This window comes from Bufo bufo, chromosome 6, assembly GCF_905171765.1.
Source record: "Bufo bufo chromosome 6, aBufBuf1.1, whole genome shotgun sequence".
NCBI classification, from domain to species: Eukaryota; Metazoa; Chordata; class Amphibia; order Anura; family Bufonidae; genus Bufo; species Bufo bufo.
The window spans coordinates 25340188-25364286 of record NC_053394.1 but is presented as its reverse complement, the minus strand read 5'-3'; the positions used below and the strand labels follow the sequence as shown (position 1 = coordinate 25364286).

General features: G+C 44.2%; 1 protein-coding gene across 2 annotated transcripts in view; it reads left to right on the top strand.

The window, feature by feature from the left end:
- Positions 1 to 24099, top strand: part of LOC121004834 (WD repeat-containing protein 5-like) — a 59024-nt gene that overhangs the window by 19051 nt on the left and 15874 nt on the right. For both annotated transcript variants that reach the window (XM_040437206.1, XM_040437207.1), the window contains exons 4-8: positions 346 to 491; positions 6600 to 6705; positions 8001 to 8119; positions 8196 to 8279; positions 8935 to 9021. In XM_040437206.1, coding sequence (XP_040293140.1) covers positions 346 to 491; positions 6600 to 6705; positions 8001 to 8119; positions 8196 to 8279; positions 8935 to 9021 — 542 coding nt within the window. The remainder of the gene's footprint in view (positions 1 to 345; positions 492 to 6599; positions 6706 to 8000; positions 8120 to 8195; positions 8280 to 8934; positions 9022 to 24099) is intronic.

Sequence of the window (24099 nt, the reverse complement as noted above, 5' to 3'; positions counted from 1 at the left end):
CCTCTGTGAGGTGGACAGAGAAATTAAGAAAAGACTAAACAGCAGGTGGCGCTACACAGACGTGTTTTACTGAATAACTCGCAGGCTATGGTATATTTTTATTTCCATTCAATTACAAAAGTATTTAGAGGCAGGTGCTGATTTGCAGAGTGTAGAATATTTTTTGTGGACAACCCTTTTTAAGCTTGGAGAGTCTGAAGGTTTTCAGGAGGATCCCCAGGAATCCATTCTCTTTGGTGGCGGTCCCAGCTCAAGGCTCCCCATGATACATGGACACATGCACATTTCCAGCAGGTCAATGAGTTTTCCTGTAGCTCTTCCCATACTTTGCTCCTTCTCTTGTAGAACGACTACATTCTCTCCCCCGGACCCCGACATCCAGCCGAGCCCTCCGCCTGCCGCAGCGTCTAGGAGGAAAAAGCAGAAAACTCCCAAAGCAGCTCAAAGAGCAGCTCCAGATGAGACGCCGACCTCTGCAAGACGTCTTACAGGTTTGATTCATAGTTTGCGTGAAATGAAATCCCCAGTAAATAAAAATCCTACAGTTGTCGCCCCCAATTTATACTCTGGTTTCTTAGTTATATCTGTATCTGGGAAAGCTGGATAATAACATGGCGGCCATTAAATTGCAGGATAGCCTCTAGGAGCAACGGGGGTGTTGCCATTACACCTAGAGGTTCTGCTCTCTCTGCAGCTGCTGTTCAGCTGACTGAAGGGGCTTCGGTGACCTGACGAGCTCCAGTCCGCTCTCAGGACAGTCTGATTACAAGCTGACGGGATCGGCAGATCCCAGTCATTGTCTACCAGGCACAGCGCTCTACATGTTGTAGTGGCCGTGACCGGTACTGCAGCTCCCATTCGGATCTATCCACTGTATGGCGCTGTGTCTTCAGGATTTGGCGTGAGGTTGTCAGGGATCCTAAAGATTATAATTGCGTTTGAACATTCTGATGAGTATGGGGCCTGACAGACGGCCGACGGGTATAATAGCGATGCCTTAGGCTAGCCGCGCACACTGCGTAGAAGGCCAGATTCTGGATGTGCACACTAGATGCTAATAGATAAAGTTCTGCATCACATAGAAATATATACATGTTTCAGGTGGCTCAACCAACAGACTACCAAAGAATTTGGTGCACTCTCCTATGGCGACACCCCCGCCAATGTAGTTGCAAAGGGAAATAGTATAGTAGTGGAGGGCGCTCTAAAATCTGGTGCTTTAGATGGAAAAAGATATCTATATCCAAGATATTTCTGTCAAAGAAGCATTTTTTTTAATAAAAACAATGTAAAAATGTACAATAAAATATATAATAAAAAAAGGGAAATAATAAAACCAATACTTTATCTGTCTATATCCTTAGGGTACTTTCACACTTCCGGCAGGCAGTTCCGTCGCCGATCCGGCAATACGGACGCAAACTGATGGCATTTGTCAGACGGATCCAGATGCAGATCCGTCTGACAAATGCATTGCAACACCAGATCCGTCTCTCTAGTGTCATCCGGAAAAAATGGATCCGGTATAAATATTTTTTTTGCTTTTTTTTTTAAAGGTCTGAGCATGGGCAGATGGGAAAGCCGGATCCGTTTTGCCGGAACACTTAATGCTGGATCCGGCACTAATACACTTCAATGTAAATTAATGCCGGATCCGTCATTCCGGCAAGTGTTCAGGATTTTTGGCCGGAGAGAAAACTGCGGTATTTTCTCCGTCCAAAAAAAAAAAAGTAAGAGGGACTGAACTGATGCATCCGGAACGGATTGCTCTCCATTCAGAATGGATTAGGATAAAACTGATCAGTTTTTTTCCGGTATTGAGCTCCTGTGACGGAACTCAACACGGAAAAGAAAAACGCTAGTGTGAAAGTGCCCTTATTCAGTCATAGATCTGCCTATAATATTGTGATTACCCATAATGTGTGCAGGGATTCAATGATAATTCATAAGGATACAGATAAAGTACTCAATCATCACAGTACACATATCACATGCTCCGCTGGGTACATAAAATCACGTGTTACACTGAACACATATGTTTATTTACTGGATACAAAACGTTCCCGCTGACTATAAAAAATTGTGTTGAATACGAAAAAAATAAAAATTCTGCTGAATATTTTTTTTTTTACTGGATATAAAGAAAAAGCTTGTCCATGTGTATCCTAGTATTTGGGCAAAAATTGGCGTATTTAGTTGTAGTTGCCGTTAGTTACTCCAGGTACTCAACCTAAGTTTGTAAAGATATCAATCAAATATATGCTGTTATATATATTGTCCAGTATAGTCCATAGGTATCTTCAAATATAATTGTTGTTAGTAATTGTCTGTATCTGAATCTGGCCAATATAGGGTTAATGATTATATTGATTTATATTTGTATCTCCATAGTCAGATCCTTCAGAATCCAAAATATATATGCCGATATTGAGACCGTCCTTACTGTAGTATTAGTAGATGTTAAGGAGAGGTATGGGGTGAATAACTACGTAACCGCGGCTTGTACGTGTCCAGGGGTGCTCTGTCATTCAGAACTAGCGTGACACACGGTTACTTTAGTTCGTAGGTTTGCCTTGCTGGTCTCGGCGTCCCACGTGGCGTCCCACGGGGCGTCCCACGTGTCCTCGAAGTGCCGGCTTCTTCTCCTCTCCGGAGCGCTCCTGTTTGGGATGACTATCAGTTATAATGGATCCAATTTGTCATGTGCTGGTCCCGTATGTGCACATACTATCCGCCTCAAGCCCAGACGCATTTCGGAGCTTCGTGCTCCTTCATCAGTGGGAGGTAGTAGTATTCTGCACCATTTTGGATCCTATTTATATTAAATTTCTTAATCAAAAGAGGAGGTGCCGCCCAACGAAGTCTAAATCAATATATGGAATGGATCGGTATGTGAAATGGGTCAAATCATCTAGTAAACCTTCAGAAAATCATTGACGAGACCTGTACGTTCATTTATAGGTCTTCCATGTATGAGATAAATAAAGAAGAGATAATAATAACGGACAAACAGCAAAAAATGGCCAAAAAACGCACTTGCGTTTTCCCTGCGTTTCTGCTGCATTATTGATTTCAGCATAAGCAATGAGCTCCAGATATACATCCTAATCAAAGTAACAGAACAGGATACACTTTCCTACTGTATAACACTAACAATTGCAGACATATCGTTCTATTCATATATTCCACAATTATTTTTTTTTGTGATTGGTGTCGTATAGTGTTAGGTGCTTCTATTTTTACCCGTACGTCTATCTATTCTATGTATGTCTGTCTTGAAGGATGTATATGGAGGAATGTACATCATCACCCTGAAGAAGTATCTAGGGGTGGGGGCCAACCAGGGAGAGGAGATCGAGGTCCCATCCCCAATCGGCACCCACCCCACTTTACAGGAAACCGAACAACTCCATCTCAGCGTTCAGGCCGGCGGGGGTTAATGTATCAAATTCAATTTTATTTGATTTCTATTGCTTTATCTGGGTATTGTTTCTCTAAGGCTCCATTCACCCGTCCGCGATTGTGTCCGCACCCATTCCGTAATTCTGCGGAATGGGCGCGGACCCATTCATTCTCTATGGGGCCGGAAGAGATGCGGACAGCACACAGTGTGCTGTCCGCATCCGCATTTCCAGAGCGCGCCCCCCCCCCCGATCTTCCAGACCGCGGCTCCGGAAAAAAATAGAACATGTCCTATTCATGTCCACAATTGCGGACAAGAATAGGCAGTTCTATGGGGGGTGCCGGCCGGGTGTATTGCGGATCCTCAATGCACTACGGACGTGTGAATGGACACTAAGAGTTGTTGTTTTAGCTGAATAGCTTCGTTTTCAAATTGTTCGTTTAATGTGCAGTTGTGTTTAAGACGTCTGAATTGACTTGTGGGTAAATTCAATAACCACCTGGGAAGGTGACCGCTCGAGAATAGGATAGAACGGATTTTCATGAACGGTTTGTGGTAGGTGCTACACATAAGTCTATGGTTTTATATTTTTTATCGTTAAATCCAAAAATTCAATCTGTGATTTACTTATGTTAGTTGTAAACCTCCGATTTCTCTCATTATTGTTAATCTGAAATAAAAAATTGTTTTAAAGATCCTCTGTATCTTGCCATATGAATACAATGTATTCAGTGTAACACGTGATTTTATGTACCCAGCGGAGCATGTGATTATGTGTACTGTGATGATTGAGTACTTTATCTGTATCCTTATGAATTATCATTGAATCCCTGCACACATTATGGGTAATCACAATATTATAGGCAGATCTATGACTGAATAAGGATATAGACAGACTGGTTTTATTATTTCCCTTTAAGGGTACTTTCACACTAGCGTTTTTTTTTTCCGGCATAGAGTTCCGTCCTAGGGGCTCAATACCGGAAAAAAACTGATCAGTTTTTTCCTAATGCATTCTGAATGGCGAGCAGTATGCATCAGGATGTCTTCAGTTCAGTCCCTGTACGGTTTTTGGACGGAGAAAATACCGCAACACATGCCGGATCCAGCATTATTTTACATTGAAATGCATTAATGCCGGATCCGGCCCTAAGTGTTCCGGAAAAACTGATCCGGTTTTGCATGCGCAGACCTTTAAAAATGTGAAAAAGATAAATACCGGATTTGTTTTTCCGGTTGACAACTGGAGAGACGGATCCGGTATTGCAATACATTTGTGAGACGGATCCGCATTCCCTTTTTTTTATTATATATTTTAATCTTTTATTTTCATTAGTAAATTTTTATATAGTTTTTATAAATAAAATGGCTTCTTTGGAGGAAATATCTTGGCTATAGATCTCTTTTTCCATATGGCGTGCCCTCCACTACTATACTATCAGTGGAGGTCTGTCAAAGGCGCTCCCTTTCCTTCTTCCAGCCTTCTAGATTGTAAGCTGATATGAGCGGTCCACCCTGTCACACTAGGTACGGTACTTCTTGCTACTTTTTACACTGAAATCTAATCTGTGATGTGTGAACACAGCCGAAGGGCTCATTCACGCTTCTATATTACAAATACATGTTAATTCATTTTCTTTGATGAAAGCGGCGCCAATACATTTACATACTTTTATTCACACTTCCAATTTTTTTTATACTCTGTTATTTATGCTTCATTGTTACCTTTTTTAGTCCACAGAGATCAATGTTTTTTTTTTTTTTTTCATTTTCTTTAGTTGTCTAGGTTTTTTTTTTTATTTTTTTATTTCCTCCTGTGGAGGAGATGATACTTACCTACTACCCGCTGCTCTGTTCCGGCTTCCCTGACTCTCTCTTCATTGGACCTCTGCTCCCTGTCTGTCATCTCCTGAACGGACGGGGTCGCGTGCACTGCTGCAGCCGATGACTGGCCTCTGCAGTGACCGAACAGTGAGGCCAGTCATTGGCTGCAGCAGTGCACGTGACCCCCATCCGTTTGGAAGTTGCAAGACGGGAAGCCTCAGAGCTAGAACGGAATGGCGGGGAAGGTAAGTATGGATTTCTCCACAGGTATGCTCCCTGGTAAGGGGAAATAAATAAAAAATAAATCCTGGACAATGCCTTTAAAGGGAACCTGTCACCGGGATTTTGTGTATAGAGCTGAGGACATGGGTTGCTAGATGGCCGCTAGCACATCCGCAATACCCAGTCCCCATAGCTCTGTGTGCTTTTATTGTGTAAAAAAAAGTTTAGATCCATATGCAAATTACCCTGAGATGAGTCCTTTACGTGAGATGAGCCCAGCGTGAAGGAGCCCAGCACCGCCCCGCATCATCCGAATCTTCTCCTTGCTCCCTGACGTCAGAGAGCCAGAGCGCTGTAATCTCACGATGCGCGAGCGCAGTTCCTTCCCTGAGGCTGATGCCAGCACAGGGAAGGAACACTATGACGACACTGTGCATGCGCTAGCTTGCGCATCGCGAGATTACAGCGCTCTGGCTTTCTGACGTCGGGAAGCAAGGAGAAGATTCGGAGGATGCGGGGCGGTGCTGGGCTCCTTCACACTGGACTCATCTCAGGGACAGGACTCATCTCAGGGTAATTTGCATATGTATCAAATAGTCTTTTTTACACAATAAAAGCACACAGAGCTATGGGGACTGGGTATTGCGGATGTGCTAGCGGCCATCTAGCAGCCCATGTCCTCAGCTCTATGCACAAAATCCAGGTGACCGGTTCCCTTTAAAGGTCTCCCTGTCCTGAGAAATCTGTTCTATTCTTCTTTGTTCAGCCTATAATCCAGAATATTTGATAATCAGTTCTCCGGATTAATTAAAGTATATATACATTTGCATGTATGTGTATATATATATATATATTTATGTTTGGTTTTTTAGAAATATATTATTGCCAGATATAATGTACAGCGCTACAGACTACATTGGCGCCATATAAACATAATATTTTCATATAAATAATTGTGCTTATTGTGTTTTTTTTAAATCAATATTTATTCATACCTGGCAATCATGTAACTTTTCTTTTTCATGTTTTCTTGCACTGTTCTCCTACACTCTTTTCTATCCTCCATCTTTTTTTTCTCCCCCTATCTCATCTGCTCTGATACATTCCTGACTTGTACCCACATTTTTCCTGAATTTATCGCTGCACCAAGATCCGTATCCGCTGCAGAACTCCCAGTTCCTTGTCCACAGTTTGGAAGGGCACAGTGATCTAGTGACGTGTGTTCTCATACATGACACATACATAATCTCTGGGAGGTGAGACATCATCTGTATTACTTCAAAGGTGGCCACAGCACTCATCAGTTGTAGAAGGCTTTTCCTGGGTGCATGTCCCTTATGGATCTGTGACAGTGTAGGGGGAGGGGAGGAACACCAGAATGACAACAGAAGTAAAATGACCAGGAACTAGGCCTCAAGGCTAGGGAAAGGGAAATGGTGACCACCTAAGGAAACCCTAAAGCTAGCCCTGACTCCTGTCAGTATGAATAGACCCTGAAGGTGGGAATATTCATACACAGGAAACCTAGGCCCTAGTAACCCTGGAAAGCCCTAGGATTAGTGACAGGGTCTGAGACTACTGGTCCTTACCAGATGAACGAACCAGCGTCTCCCTGAGGCCTAGTAAACAACAAGCAAATGGGAGCAACAAAATACCAAGAGAAGTACACTTATCTACAATAGAAAATGGATGAGCAGGAACTCAGATGAGGACTACACACCAGCTCTTCTAACTCCAGGCAGAGAATATCAACCGCAGGGTAAGAAGTGTGAGTCCAGACTAAATAGAGGAGCAGTAATGACTACAAGCTACACCTGAGACAAGAGGTGTGGTCATTACCAACAACAACACTGCAACAAGTGAAAACAGACCTAACGTGCAGCCAGTCTCTCAGATCTTCTAACCTCTATCACTGGAGGGACAGTGACAGGAACCTTCTCCACCTTAGGACCACTACTTTGTAGATACACCGTTTGGACGGCACTCCAGATATGCATGTTCGCCTGAAAATTTTTATTTATTCATTCAGCCGATGTGCACAGTGGTAAAGCAACGTTTCGGGCTCAAGAGATAATTAGCCCATTTTCCAAGCATGTGGGTGCACTCTGGTCGAGTGCCGTCCGTGGTGTGACCAGAGTGCACTAACATGCTTGGAAAAGAGCTAATAAATAAAAATAACGATTTTCATGTGAACACTTTACATCATATGTGATCCCACCATTACGTAGACTAGCGTTCCCCTAACAGACTTTATAAGGGTCCCGTGCTGTATCTTTTTATATGGCTTCCATTGATCTGAATAGCATCTGGAGCACAGATCGCCACCTAGGGGCAGCATCCGGCTGCAGACATTTTTAAAGTGAAGTTGTGGAGGGATTGAGGAGCGGTGCTCCGTGCTTCATCATTTATTATAGGGGAGTGTCAAATGTAACTTGGCATCAACTGGAAAGACAGAGACAAGTTTCCCGTCCCTACATCAACCTGGCTCGTCTCCTGCCTCTTGCTTCCATCTTTCTTTTTCCGTCTTTCCTTGCCCTCCATCTTGAGATAGTTGGGACACCTCAGTTCGTGTATGGGATGTACCGTCCCGGTCAGAGGTCAGGACGCTGTGTGGCCACACCGGAGGAGTCGCCTGCATGGTCATGGTCTACCTGGATGGAACCAAGCTAGGTAAGTGACAGCCGAATAAGCTGAAGGGCAGAAATCTGGGACTGAAGAAGCGCTGATATGGATTTTTCCGTTCTAGCTTCAGATCTTTTGCCTCTTGGAGAACATTTGGTCTGCAGTGGATCGTCCGATTGCAGCATCAAAGTGTGGAGCCTGAATACAGGTAAGAGCGAGGAAAGTTTGAAACCAGTGTGTAATACATGGTGGCAGCAGACCTCCAGAGTGAGAGCTGATTGTCTGTTACAGGGGTTGTCTACGATTATATAAGGATATGCTTTTTTTCCCCCTACAAACAGCGCCACTCTTGTCCTTGGTCATGTATGGTATTGCAGTTTTCATATAAGTGTGACTAAGCTTCAATGACCAGCCATTACACATGAACAGCATTTATTTAAAAAAAAAAAAGAAGCATATCCATTGTTATAATCCTAGTCAAGTCCTTTAACTAAAGGGATTTTCCAGGGCTCAAATATTGTCGACCTGTCCTAAGGATTGGTGGGGGTCCTACTCCCAGCACGTCTGTCAGTCACAAGACCATTCGAGTGAATGGGACTGAGCTGCAATACCAAGGACAGCCACTATACAATGTACAGCGCTGTGCTCGGTCCGTGTGCCGCTGATTGACGGGGTTGCTGTGGGTCGCCCACCACCACTGATCTGATATCCTGAAGGTAGGTCATCAATATGTAAGGCTCCGACAACCCCTTTAATAGGACATTGTGAATATGGAACATGGTTGTGGCAAACAGTGAAGGAAATAGACTGATATGTTACGTTTTTGGATGTCCCAGTAATGATTGTTGTGCTCTTTCCCCCAGTTCAACCTCTCCTCAGTATATACACATTCTCTGCGGTGTCTGCCATCACTCATGTCCCACATACAAAGCTGCTCATTTCAGGGTCAGGTAAGGCTATACAGATTTTCATTAAAACTCTGACGAACCACACTGTAATAGTAGGACACAGGCAGGAGTCCACAGATGACCGGTGCTGTGATCCTGCTTAGGTACGCCCTAATAACCGGCCAATGTACTTGGATCCATGTGCACATTAGTATGTCAGAACATAAATGACAAACCCCTTCGCAACCTTTAACCTTTTCGCTACCAGCGCCGTACATGTACGGCGCTGGTGCGATGTGTAAACATGAGGCCCGCTCGCACGTGCAGCCGGTGTCATGGCCGGCAGATCTCTGCTGTTTCATACAGCAGAGACCTGCGGCTAAATGCACAAAAACCCAGAAGCTCGCGCTTCTGGGTTTCCTACCTATGCCCCGTGTGTCCAATCCGGGCATAGGTATTTGCGCTGAATACTGGTGTAACAGTAAGCGAACAGTATTTAAACTGCAATTCCTATTTTGGCCACCAGATGGCAGGCCAGGATAAGTAAAGAGCAAAATAAGCTAATAATAAATTCCTGATAAACAAAAAAAATAAAAAATTTAAAAGTAATAAGCCTATATATGAGGCACATAATGATCACAATTTTTTTTTTAAATGTTAAAAAATATATAATAAATATATAAAAGTTTAACTCACCCCCCTTTCCGTATAATTTAAAAAATAAATACCTAAATAACAATAACTATAAACATCATGGGTATCACCGCGACCGAAAATGTCCATAATATTAAAATAGAAAAAAAAATTCCAATACGGCAAATGGCGTAACAGAAAAAATAGTCAAAATGGCTGATTTGCCATTTTTTCATTGCTTCTCTTACCCTCCAAAAATTTAATAAAATGTATCAAAAAGTCACGCATACTCCAAAATGGTATCAAATAAAAGTACAGATTGTTCCGCATTGTCCCTAAACAGCTCAGTAGACATAAGTATAAAAAAGTTATGGGGGTCAGAATATGGTGATATGTAAAAAAAAACATTTTTCTCAAAGTATAATTTTTTTTTTACACTATCTAGACATAAAGAACCTATACATATGGGGTATCGTTGTAATCATACTGACCCAGAGAATGAAGGGCAGGGGGCAGTTTTGCTGTAAACAAAACGCCGTGGGAACAAAACCTGTAAAACGGTGGAGGGATTTTTAATTTTTTTTTCCAATTCCATCCCATTTGGAATTTTTTTAACGCTTCCCACAACATTTTATGCCATAATTAATGGTGGCATTAGAAAGTACAACTTGTCCCGCAAAAAATAAGCCCTATACAGCTATGTGACCGGAAAAATAAAAAAAGTTATGGCTCACGGAAAATAGGGAAGAAAAATGAAAACGAAAAAAACCTCCGGTATCCAAAGGGTTAAATATGGTGCCTGCTCACAGATACAGCAGGCGCCATAACCGTTGGATTTCTGCTGTTTCAAACAGCAGAGGCCCAGGGAGAATGTATGCGATCAGGCATAAGGCTGATCGCATGCATTTAACCTCTCAGATGCTGTGGTCAAATTTGACCACGGCATCTGAGTGGTGTAGACATAGGAGCCATGCACTCCTGCGCCCATAACAGCGTTCCCCAACTAAGATCAGGGAAGCAGTAGTACTCCAGTGATGACTCGGAGCCCCTATCATTGGAGTATTTCAATATAGGCCAGCAGGTGGCAGCACTATATTTGAATACAGTGAATGGTGTGTTCTGCGATGGCTATATACCCATCATAGAACACAATTGGCAATCTAATGATTGCTACTTACAGTCACCTAGGGTAACTTAAAAAAAAGTTGAAAAAATAATAATATAAAAGTTCAAATCACCCCCCTTTCCCCTAAAATCAAAATACACTGAGCAAAAATATAAACGCAACACTTTTGGTTTTGCTCCCATTTTGCATGAGCTGAACTCAAAGATCTGAAACATTTTCTACATTAACAAAAGACCCATTACTCTCCAATATTGTTCACAAATCTGTCTAAATCTGTGTTAGTGAGCACTTCTCCTTTGCCGAGATAATCCATCCCACCTCACAGGTGTGGCATATCAAGGTGCTGATTAGACAGCATGAATATTGCACAGGTGTGCCTTAGACTGCCCACAATAAAAGGACACTCTGAAATGTGCACAGTTTTGTCAGAAAACCAGTCAGTATCTGGTGTGGCCACCATTTGCCTCACACAGTGTAACACATCTCCGTCACATAGAGTTGATCAGGTTGTTGATTGTGGCCTGTGGATGTTGGTCCACTCCTCTTCTGTGCGAAGTTGCTGAATATTGGCAGGAACTGGAACACGCTGTCGTATATGCCGGTCCAGAGCATCCCAAACCTGCTCAATGGGTGACGTGTCCGGTGAGTATGCTGGACATGCAAGAACTGGGATGTTTTCAGCTTCCAGGAATTGTGTACAGATCCTTGCAATATGGGGCCGTGCATTATCATGCTGCAACATGAGGTGATGGTCGTGGATGAACGGCACAACAATGGGCCTCAGGACCTCGTCAGGTATCTCTGTGCATTCAAAATGCCATCAATAAAATGCACCTGTGTTCGTTGTCCATAACATACGCCTGCCCATACCATAACCCCACTGCCACCATGGGCCACTCTATACACAACGTTGACGCCAGCAAACCGCTCACCCACACGACGCCACACACGCTGTCTGCCATCGGCCCTGAACAGTGAAAACCGGGACTCATCCGTGAACAGAACGCCTCTCCAACGTGCCAGACGCCATCGAATGTGAGCATTTGCCCACTCAAGTTGGTTACGACGACGAACTGCAGTCAGGTCCAGACCCCGATGAGGACGACGAGCAGATGAGCTTCCCTGAGACGGTTTCTGACAGTTTGTGCAGAAATTCTTTGGTTATGCAAACCGATTGCTGCTGCAGCTGTCCGGGTGGCTGGTCTCAGAAAATTATGGAGGTGAACATGCTGGATGTGGAGGTCCTGGACTGGTGTGGTTACACGTGGTCTGCGGTTGTGAGGCCGGATGGATGTACTGCTAAATTCTCTGAAACGCCTTTGGAGACGGATTATGGTAGAGAAATGAACATTCATTGCACGGGCAACAGCTCTGGTAGACATTCCTGCAGTCAGCATGCCAATTACACACTCCCTCAAACGTTGCGACATCTGTGATCAAACTGCACATTTCAGAGTGGCCTTTTATTGTGGGCAGTCTAAGGCACACCTGTGCAATATTCATGCAGTCTAATCAGCACCTTGATATGCCACACCTGTGAGGTGGGATGGATTATCTCGGCAAAGGAGAAGTGCTCACTAACACAGATTTAGACAGATTAGTGAACAATATTTGAGAGTAATGGGTCTTTTGTGTCTGTAGAAAATGTTTCAGATCTTTGAGTTCAGCTCATGCAAAATGGGAGCAAAACCGAAAGTGTTGCGTTTATATTTTTGCTCAGTGTAAATAAAAAATAAATAAAAACCTTATAAGCATCAATGCATCCAAAAACAGTTTTTTTTTTTTTTTAAATGGCCAATTCACCATTTTTCATTACACCTTCCAAAAGAATAAAAAGTAATCAAAAATGAGACCTCATACAACTCTGTAGTACAAAAAAAGTTTTTTTTTTCAAGTGTGGTATCGTTGTAGTCATACTGACCTGGATAATGAAGGTAACAGGTCAGTTTTACCACAAAGGGAACGCTGTAACCCCCCCCCCCCCCCCCCCCCTAAAACAGTTGCAGAATTGCGCTTTGTTTTCCAATTCCACCCCATTTTGAATTTTTTTTTCCAGCTCCCCACTACATCACATGCAATACTAAATGGTGCCTTTTAGAAAGTACAAAAAACAAGCCCTCATACGGCGTGAACGTTCATGTGAACAGAAAAATAAAAAAGTTATGGCTTTGGGAAGGCAGGGAGTGAAAAATGAAAACACACAAAAAAAAAAAGGAAAATCGTAAGGTCCATTTAGGGGCTATTGTCCTGATGACCAGTCCTCTGGATAGGCATCTGATTGGCAGGAATCCTGGGTGTCGGAGACCTCTCAGATTGCCAAGTTCAGCGCTGTACATTGTATAGCGGTTGTGCTTGGTATTGCATCTCGGCATCATTCAGCCTGAGCCGTGTGACCACTGAACGTGACGTTGCTGGCCTAGGGTAAGTTGTGATCAGAACATTCACATGAGCACCACGGCCTGGTCCCTGGTGTTGGATCCCCACCGATCAGATGTAAAAGATGCTAAATAACAAAATATCTATTAAATCACATTAAAAGTGAGCATGCTGCCATGCAGGGTAGACGCTGTGGAACATAGCCGTACCTTTCTTGTGACAGTCCGGTCCTCTATTCCTGAAAAATGCTTTTTTATTTTATTTATTTATTTATTGCAAATAAAGTTTCAGTGCACCCTGGGAGGGGCTGCTCTGTTCGGTGCACTTAGCCTCCCATGTTTTAATGCTATTAGCTCTGAAATCTCAGTCAAATAAGTGGTAAGACATTGGCCGGTGCACCCAGCGGAGCAATGGTTTACCAAACAGAGCAGCCCCTCCCATGGTGCACCGAAAACCTTATTTGCATAAAAATAAAAAAAAAATTTTTGGGGGGATTAGAGGTTTTTCACGAGGGGTCGGGCTATGCTTCGGGCGCCTACCTCACATGTGTTTACTCAGAAACTGATTTTGACTAGTCTGAAGCATCTATTAGGTATTATTAATGAGGCGGTGTACGGTTTTTGTGATAAAAATCCTTTGCTTTTGTGCCTGTAAAGTTATAATCCTGTTATGGAAATTTGTAGATCCCTTTGCTTTGATGCACGGGGTACAGTTAGTTCACAAATCCTGTTTGCAGATAGAAAATATCCTTACAAATCTGACCACATTTGATACTGATGGACTGAAGTGGAGAGTCCGGCGGTATCGCTGCTGGTCTGTATGTGTGGGTAGTATTTGGATTGGGGAGGCGCACCAGTGTGACTGGTCGTGTGCATGTGGGCTAGAAGTCACTTAGATGTGTGTGTGCTAAAAAATAAACCTACAAACCCCATACTTTCGTACACGTAATATAATTTATTATATAACTTATACAAGTGTATACAAAGCAACACATATAATAGACATATTGGGTATCACTATAACTCACGTCGATCTAAGATAAAAATAAAGTTTTGACCACCAGAATAAAACTGAAAAAAAAAAAATTCTCCTTAAAGGGGTTCTGGACATAACTACTTCTTTACCCATTTAGTGGAGCATTCCATACTCCAATGCTGCCCCTTGCTCTGCGCCGCATCGCGCAGGGCAGGGGCTGTTTTACTTACACTGACACACCGCTAGGCAGAAGTTTCCACCTAGCAGTCAATGACGCTCATGGGCGGTCTTTAGCGCTGCCCTAGGCTGTTTTGCAGCATGCCCATCAGAAGCCCGGTATCTAAAGAAAAAGCCCTTGCCCTGCGCCATACAGCACAGGGCAAAGGGGAGCATCGGAGCATGAAGTGCTCCACTCATAGGGGCTGAATGGGCGAAGAAGGGGTTATGTCCAATTTCATCTCTGAACCCGGACAACCCCTTTAAGGCCAATAATGGCCTGGTCTTTAATGAGTTTCAGCAACTCCAGGAGGCCGTGATGCTGAGAACAGCGGAAGGAAAGTGTCATCATGAAAACGGTATATGGGGAAAAACCTGCAGTGTTTAGGTTACTCTGAGCAGATAAAAGTGTTTTTTTTTGGGACCAGAGAACCCCTTTAAAGGAAATATATCATTAGAAAATTGTTTACGATTGTTTGAGATTTTATGTTGAATATATATTCAATTTATCATGTCATTATCTATATTTAAAAATATCCTGAAATTCTGCAATTTTCACACTGAGCCTCATAATCGGCTGACACTTCCTGCTGTGTAAAGATCACTTCTCAGCAGTCATCTCATTATCATCACCGGATCCATCATTCACAATAGGTAATGTCACAGCTCACCTCCTTGCACAGGTCACAGAGCATGCCCGCACCACTCTCCTACAGAATTCAGTCAGTCGTCTCCAGGTTTCCAGGGTCCTTGTGGCTGCTGTAAAACATTTAAAGGGCATCTGTCAGCAGTTTTGCACCAATGAAACCGGCTGACCTGTTACACGTGCACTTGTCAGCTGAAGGCATCTGTGTTGGTCCCATGTTCATATGTGCCCGCATTGCTGAGAAAAATAATGTTTGAGAATATACAAATGAGCCTCTAGGAGCAACGGGGGCGTTACCATTACTCCTAGAGGCTCTGCTCTCTCTGCAACTGCCGCGGCCACTCCATGGTGGTGGACAGCGTCAGGTGTGGTGATGTTTTCACTGCCTGGTCCTGTCAATCAAAGTGCAGAGGGCGCGGCAGTTGCAGAGAGAGCTGAGCCTCTAGGTGTAATGGTAACGCCCCCGTTGCTCCTAGAGGCTCATTTGCATATATTAAAACATTGTTCTCAGCAATGCGGGCACATATGAACATGGGACCAACACAGATGTCTTAAGCTGCCAAGCGCACATGTAACAGGTCAGCCAGTGTCATAGGTACAAAACTGCTGACAGATGCCATTTAAGAGCAGCTCAGGGAAGATGACCGCCACTATCATCATGTGTGGAAAACAAAATGAAAAAAATAAATAAATAAATCAATAATTAGATAAAAATAGTTTTCAGTATCTGGTTTTATTTAGTAAAAAAAATGTGGTGACCCATTAACTTTACAGAAATCTAATGAACTGGGAGAATGCAGCCATGAAGGTCTCTATTCACAAAGAGCATGCAGTACTCCATGTCTCCTGTAGTGGCCGCTGCAGCGAGGTCTAGGAAAGCTGGGTCCTATCCCCTGTAATGGTGTGCAAGTTGTCACTCACATTCCTGGAAACAGATGTAACAAGAAGCTTCTGCATAGAATGTCCATCACCTTGTGAGGAGGAGGCGACAACCCAAGGACTTTTTAGACTTCTTTGGTAGTTTGCACCAAACATGCGTCATTGTCCTTAAAAGAATGAAGGAGCCGTCAAGACTCTTTATTTAGAAACATCTAGTTGCTTATTTTTACCTGCGCTGCAATTACGTAAGAATCCAGACAATTATCCGCCTGATTATCCGTTCTTTGTTCCTACGTCGCAGCCTCAAGCAGAATAAGGTCGGGGGGAGATTGTGAGCTGTTTTTAAGTTTCTTAAAAACACCTGCTTCATTTTCAAGTTTTCATGTATGTGAGGGTGGGAGAACCTTGAGTAACTTGTACCGTTACTGCTGAATTTCATGCTGGAAGCTGAGATATGGGATGCTGTATGCACCGATTCTACCAGCAAAATAGTGAATGCAGCTCTGGAGGATAATACAGGATGTAACTCAGGATCAGTACAGGATAAGTAATGTATGTACACAGTGACTGCACCAGCAGAATAGTGAGTGCAGCTCTGGAGTATAATACAGGATGTAACTCAGGATCAGTACAGGATAAGTAATGTATGTACACAGTGACTGCACCAGCAGAATAGTGAGTGCAGCTCTGGAGTATAATACAGGATGTAACTCAGGATCAGTACAGGATAAGTAATGTATGTACACAGTGACTGCACCAGCAGAATAGTGAGTGCAGCTCTGGAGTATAATACAGGATGTAACTCAGGATCAGTACAGGATAAGTAATGTATGTACACAGTGACTGCACCAGCAGAATAGTGAGTGCAGCTCTGGAGTATAATACAGGATGTAACTCAGGATCAGTACAGGATAAGTAATGTATGTACACAGTGACTGCACCAGCAGAATAGTGAGTGCAGCTCTGAAGTATAATACAGGATGTAACTCAGGATCAGTACAGGATAAGTAATATAATGTATGTACACAGTGACTGCACCAGCAGAATAGTGAGTGCAGCTCTGGAGTATAATACAGGATGTAACTCAGGATCAGTACAGGATAAGTAATGTAATGTACTTTATGTACACAGTGACTCCACCAGCAGAATAGTGAGTGCAGCTCTGGAGTATAATACAGGATGTAACTCAGGATCAGTACAGGATAAGTAATGTATGTACACAGTGACTCCACCAGCAGAATAGTGAGTGCAGCTCTGAAGTATAATACAGGATGTAACTCAGGATCAGTACAGGATAAGTAATATAATGTATGTACACAGTGACTGCACCAGCAGAATAGTGCGTGCAGCTCTGGAGTATAATACAGGATGTAACTCAGGATCAGTACAGGATAAGTAATGTATGTACACAGTGACTCCACCAGCAGAATAGTGAGTGCAGCTCTGGAGTATAATACAGGATGTAACTCAGGATCAGTACAGGATAAGTAATGTAATGTATGCACACAGTGACTGCACCAGCAGAATAGTGAGTGCAGCTCTGGAGTATAATACAGGATGTAACTCAGGATCAGTACAGGATAAGTAATGTATGTACACAGTGACTGCACCAGCAGAATAGTGAGTGCAGCTCTGGAGTATATTACAGGATGTAACTCAGGAGCAGTACAGGATAAGTAATGTATGTACACAGTGACTGCACCAGCAGAATAGTGAGTGCAGCTCTGGAGTATAATACAGGATGTAACTCAGGATCAGTACAGGATAAGTAATGTATGTACACAGTGACTCCACCAGCAGAATAGTGAGTGCAGCTCTGGAGTATAATACAGGATGTAACTCAGGATCAGTACAGGATAAGTAATGTATGTACACAGTGACTGCACCAGCAGAATAGTGAGTGCAGCTCTGGAGTATAATACAGGATGTAACTCAGGATCAGTACAGGATAAGTAATGTATGTACACAGTGACTCCACCAGCAGAATAGTGAGTGCAGCTCTGGAGTATAATACAGGATGTAACTCAGGATCAGTACAGGATAAGTAATGTATGTACACAGTGACTCCACCAGCAGAATAGTGAGTGCAGCTCTGGAGTATAATACAGGATGTAACTCGGGATCAGTACAGGATTTTGACGGTTACCAAAATTTTGCTGTTGTTCTTTTTGATAATCAGCAAAAGAATGATATTTTAAGAAGCCTAGTCAGATGTATCTGACAGTCTCACATCTGCCACATGGTTTCCAGCCGTGGTCAGACTTTAGTGGTCTCATTCCTGTTTGCTCATGTAATGCAGGTGACACATTTCCCTCAGTGATAGCAGCCATACCGTCACTGTATGTTACTCTACATACTGTATTGTTGGCTTCTGTCACATGAGATGTTGGAGTTCAGCATGCCCAATCCTGACTTTCCCTGACACAGCATTCCACATTCATTAGATGATCATCTGGTCCTGGCGAAGGCTTTGGGCTCTGCTAACCTAAATCTATTGTGCATGGCGGTCTTTACAGTGAATATGAGGGGTAGAATGCGTGTGATCGCTGATATTTCACTTTTGTCTGGAGTTCTCCTTTAACATACTGGGACATCTCCAATGCATTGTAGTCCTTGTGTTGTCCTCTTCTGTCAGACTTCTAGACATTGTATTCAGTTCTCTCTCTTTTGGCAGTATTAATACTTTATGACTACCTCTCTTTTCCTTCCTGTAGAGCCCCCCCCCCCCCCTCGCCCCCCCTCAAAAATAAAGAATTGACCTAGAAATGTAAATCCCTGAGCTCTGCTCTTGTGCACGGGCTCCTAGAATTTTGCTGTTCCATGAGTTTTCTCGGTCTAGTAGACAGGAATCAAGTACCGAGTGATAATCCCTACTGACAGGTATTACGTCTCGATACAGGCCCCAAATGGGATATAAATGTGGATTATTTGCTCTAACTTTGTATCAGTTTACACTGTCATTCTAGTCAAGGTTTATTCCTATCTATCCTATGGCTAGGATATGCCATCACTTGGGAGTCTGATCATAGGGACTTCATCAGTCCTGAGTACAAAGTGTCTGCGGTGGTGATTCATCGCTGGCCCCTTCCACAGCTGCACTCCGGCCGGCCGCTGTTCAGAGTTGCTGCAGCACAGGTCCCTGCACAGTCAGAGTCACCGCTGTATAGCGAGCTCAGCTCTAAATCAGCACCGCAGACCCTTCATATTCAGAGTCGGGGAGTCCCAAAAGGTCAAACCCCACAGTCAGTAAAGGGTATTCCCATCTCAGACATTGGTGGCTTATTAATTCAGGGTATACCACACGATGCCACCTTTGGGTCCCACTCATACTTCCAGAATGGGTGTCCTGAAGTGAAGGAGACCACACTCAGCAACCCTCTGTTCACCGCTGTGGGAATTAAAAAATATCCGAGCGCTGGTTCTGCTATTTCCAACAGTCCCATATAAATGGAGAGGTGCCCCTGCATGCGTGGTGCGCTCTCCATTCACCGCTTCAAAATAAACACCATGCAACAGCGCTCTGCTAACACAAAGTAAAGTAAATACAATCGTGTCATACTGACTATGGAGAGTGTACTCATGCTACGTTAGAATATTTGAGATTCTTGGCAAATACATTTTGTACAAAACTATTTGTGCCTGTCTGCCAACGACAAGGCGATCTCTATAGAACAGAACTTAAACTAAATACTAACTCCGCGGGTTCCAGAATGGCCTCCATTAAATACAAGGAATGCAGGTTCCACATGCATGCTGAGCCCACACTGTATTCCACCTCTCCTGGTGCAAAATGGCCTCCAATAAATGCAGGCAGAGCAGGCTGCAGCTTTAGGCTACAGGCACACGACGGTGAAGAAAAAAAAACGGAATTAGACTTACCGGTAATTCTGTTTCCATGAGATCATCACGACGACATACAAGGATATTGACCCCTGACCTCTGTAGGGGCAGGAACAGAGAAAGGTTAAATACCCCCCTCCCACCACCAACACCAGTGTTTCTAAAATCACACAGAGTAACCCGGTGGTGACAAAAACAAACAGTGAAAAAGGTATTACTTCCTACCTTCTGGAGACCCTCCAAAGTAAAAAATTTGAAATATATGTAGGGATAGAATAACGTGCCGTCGTGATGATCTCATGGAAACAGAATTACCGGTAAGTCTAATTCCGGTTTTTCCATAGCATCATCACGACGGCATACAAGGAGATATAAAAAATATATCAGTTAAGGGGGGGCTACGGCCTGGAGGACTTTCCGTCCGAAGGACAGATCAGAGTATCTAGAAAGATCCAGGCGGTAGTGTTTTATAAATGTATGGATGCTGGACCAAGTGGCAGCTCGACATATTTCTTCCAGGGAGGCGATGGCTCTCTCTGCCTGAGAGGAAGACATGGCCCTCGTGGATTGGGCCTTAATGTTGACTGGACACGGAAAATTTTGAATTTGGTAACACAGGCAAATAGTTTTATTATTAAACATGGCAGCCTCCCAAGACTTCCTGAGGAGGCTGTCTGCTTTGCGATCCATAGAATCCTTGAGTTGGGAGGCATCCTCAAATGGGAGGGATGTCTTTTTGTTCACTTTAGCAACCTGAACATCTATCTTGGGAATCTCGTTGAAGATCTTGGATTCCTCGAGATCAAATAGTAATCTATTTTTAAAGGAAGTAGAGACTCCCAGACGTCTTTCAGGGTCTGCCCATTCTTCTAGAACCAGATCTCTAATACTCTCGTTTATGGGAAACACACGTGTTTTTTTTTAACTCTCAATCCTCTAAACATCTCTTCCTGTACGGAATGGGTGCATTGTACTTCCTCCACACCCATTGTGGATCTGACCGCTCTTAATAGGTCGGACATATCTTCCATAGAAAAATAGAATCTACGGCCACTATCCACCGAGTCCGAATCGGAGACTCTTTCCTCCTCTTCCCATTACTTGGCTGAGTGGACGCTCTCGTCCGCTATGGCTTCAGAGTCAGAAGAGGAAGGTGACCTAACACGCTTTCTCTTGGGTTGCGGTAAATCGGGGCGGGGGGGGGGGGGATTGGATTAGCAGATAGGTGGGCTAGAGATGAACGAATTTCCTCCTGTATCATAGATTTAAGTTCTTCCTTAAGAGAGGGTGCTTCGTCACGTACAATATTTGATATACAATTTTTGCAAAGCTTCTTGGGATAATTGTCAGGATGTTTGCCACTACAGGAGATACATCTGAGGGATCTCTTGATCTTTTTTGGGGTTTCTTTAGACACCTGAAAGGAGGAGAAGGTAGCTATAAGGGAATGGACGGAGGAAATGGGTCCGGTGGTTCGGACTCTCTAGGGGATCGTGCCTCTGTCCCAGACATCATGGCCGAATGCTTTCGCCCTCTCAGACCGAAGAATTGGTGAGGGGCTCCAGATTCCTCAGGAGCATCCACTGAATGTCCAGGCCTCGGCTTTGAGCCGGGCCGGATGCCGAACGCCGCCTACGTCACTTCTGGAGCGCCGGAAGTGACGTCACACATATGCGCCACAGGCGCCGGGCAGGCAACCCTTCTGAAGCCTCAGTAGGCCAGGAGGGAGTCGTCGCCCTGGGACCAGGCCCCGGAACAACCGGAACGAGTATACCCCACACACCCCTGCCCAGCGTTAGTACTGGGACCGCGGGAGGGCAGGGGGACGCCATGCAGGATGCCAGCGATTTCCATAGGTAAAAAACAAAAAAGCATCCTGGTTCCTAGCTTCATCTCCCTGCATACATGGAGACCTTTCTCTGCCCTGTCCTCTGTAGGGACAGGAAACACTGGTGTTGGTGGTGGGAGGGGTGTATTTAACCTTTCTCTGTTCCTGCCCCTACAGAGGTCAGGGGTCAATCTCCTTGTATGCCGTCGTGAGGATGCTATGGAAATGTCAGTTAAAAACGGATAAACTGTCCATTTTTAACAAACTTTTTTTTCACTGATGCCTTTCTGACAAAACAGACGTTAAAAAAGGGCCTATTCAATTGTATGGGGGCTGTCGGTCAGTGAAAAACGGACAAGATAGAACATGTTCTATTTTTTGATGTCCCTTATTCACTGGCCGTAAAAAAAAACTGCCGTGTGAGTAACCCTATAGACTACCATTGGTCTTAAAGGGGTGATCCCATGACCAATGTAAAACCTTTAAATCAGACATCATATAGTTCATAACAACCTCTTTGTAACAAAGCTAGAACCAGCCCTGTACCTCACATGTATCCAGAGTAGGGTTGTTGCGGGTATCGAAATATCGATACCCAATCGATACTTTTGTCCCGGTATTGATACGATATCGGGATTTGACATTTATCGATACTAGGCTGCCCTACTGCACAGCCTAGCATCAGAGAACACGCACACTGCTGTCAGCGCACTCATGTCCCCTCAGCAGCACAGGGGAGGAGTCGTCACTCTCTCCCTCCCCCTGTGCCGCCGCTGCTGCCGCCAATAAGAAGAGAGGGGCGGAGGAGGGGCAGGAGCATTGCGTTACCAATGATAGTAGAGGACCTGTCATGGGTCCAAACATTGTAAACTAACTATCCGGATATATAGCGCGGCGCCCAGGGATCTCACTGCAATTACTACTAGTATTCCTGGGCGCCGCTCCGTTCGCCCGCTGTGGCCCCGGTATATTCTCCCGCTCTGTATGCTAATTGCTAGCATCGGAGCAATGGGGAGGAGACTGCCCTTTTTCTCAATGGGCGTTCCTTCTCCCTGGCTGTAGCGCTGTCCAGTCAAAGCGCAGAGCGTCACAGGGAGAAGGTGAGTTTGTTTTTCTCCCTGGCTGTGATGCTCTGCGCTTTGATTGGACAGCGCTACAGCAATGCACGGGCACTGACTGTTGGGCCGCCGCATGCGGATAGCGGACCCATTAACTTGAATCCGCATCCTACGGTCCGCACCGCAAAAAAGTAGTGCATGCACTACTTTTTGGAGGCACGGACAGAAACCCCACGGAAGCACTCCATAGTGCTTCCATGCCTCCGTTTTGCGCCGACCTTCCAGATTGTGGACCCATTCAAGTGAATGGATCTGCATCCGTGATGCGGTGCCAGAACAGCCAGGGCCCGCACTACGGGCCTGGCCGGCACACAGTCATGTGCATGAGCCCTAAATGTGAGATTCTTAGATGCCAGTATGGCACCAGAGGAGGTAGTATTTAGTGTAGGTTCTGTCCTATAGAGATCGACTTGGCACTGGCGGACAGGCACAAATAATTTTGTACAAAATGTATTTTACCAAGAATGTCATATTTATAACGTAGCATGAGTACATTTTCTATAGTGAGTATGACATGATTGTATTTGATTTATTATTTGTGTTTGCACAAGTGCTGTTCCATTGTTTGTTTTTGCGTTTGTGCTTTCAGCCATGGCGGCGTGCACCTGCACACTGGGATGTGTTGACTAAAGCCTCATTCACACGTCAGTGTTTGGTCAGTAATTTTGAGCCAAAATCAGGACTGGAGCCTCCACAGACTGTGGTATAAGGGAAAGATCTGCACCTGTTCTGTGTTTAGAGCCACACCTGGTTTTGGCTTAAAATCACTGACCGAACACTGATGTGTGAATGAGGCCTAACTAGAGATGAGCGAACTTCTGTTTTAAGTTCGGCGTCTAAAGTTCGGCTTCCGGTTAGCGGAGGATCCCGATATGGATTCCAAATTCCGTTGTGGTCCGTGGTAGCGGAATCAATAATGACCATTATTGATTCCGCTACCACGGACCACAACGGAATTCGGAATCCATATCGGGATCCTCCGCTAACCGGAAGCCGAACTTTAGACGCCGAACTTAAAACAGAGATTCGCTCATCTCTAGGCCTAACCCCATAATTTACTCCCAAAAATAGCTTGCTCTGGTATTTTCGGAACTCCCATAGCAATGAATGGAGAGCACCTGCGCATGCATGGAGAACTTTCCTTAAAGAGGACCTTTCATTTGATTTATTTTTTGTTGAATTAAATTCCTTTCCTTGCGGGGTACCTGCGATCCAATCACTGCGGAGAGTGTCACAGCCAGGGAGAAGGAGACGCCCATTGAGAAACCCTGGCGTCTCCTCCTCCATGTACTGATGCTCCGTATTAACATACTGGGCGGGAAAACTGCAGGGGGGCACAGCGGGGCGTAGAAGTGATATTTAAAAAAAAACAGGCAGGGTGGCAAGGAAAGGTATTTAATTAAATAAAAAAATTAAAATAATAAATCAATGAAAGGTCCTCTAACTTTGGGGTCCCTGTTCTGGAGATAGGTACAGGTTCCACCTCCAGGGCCCGCTCCTATCT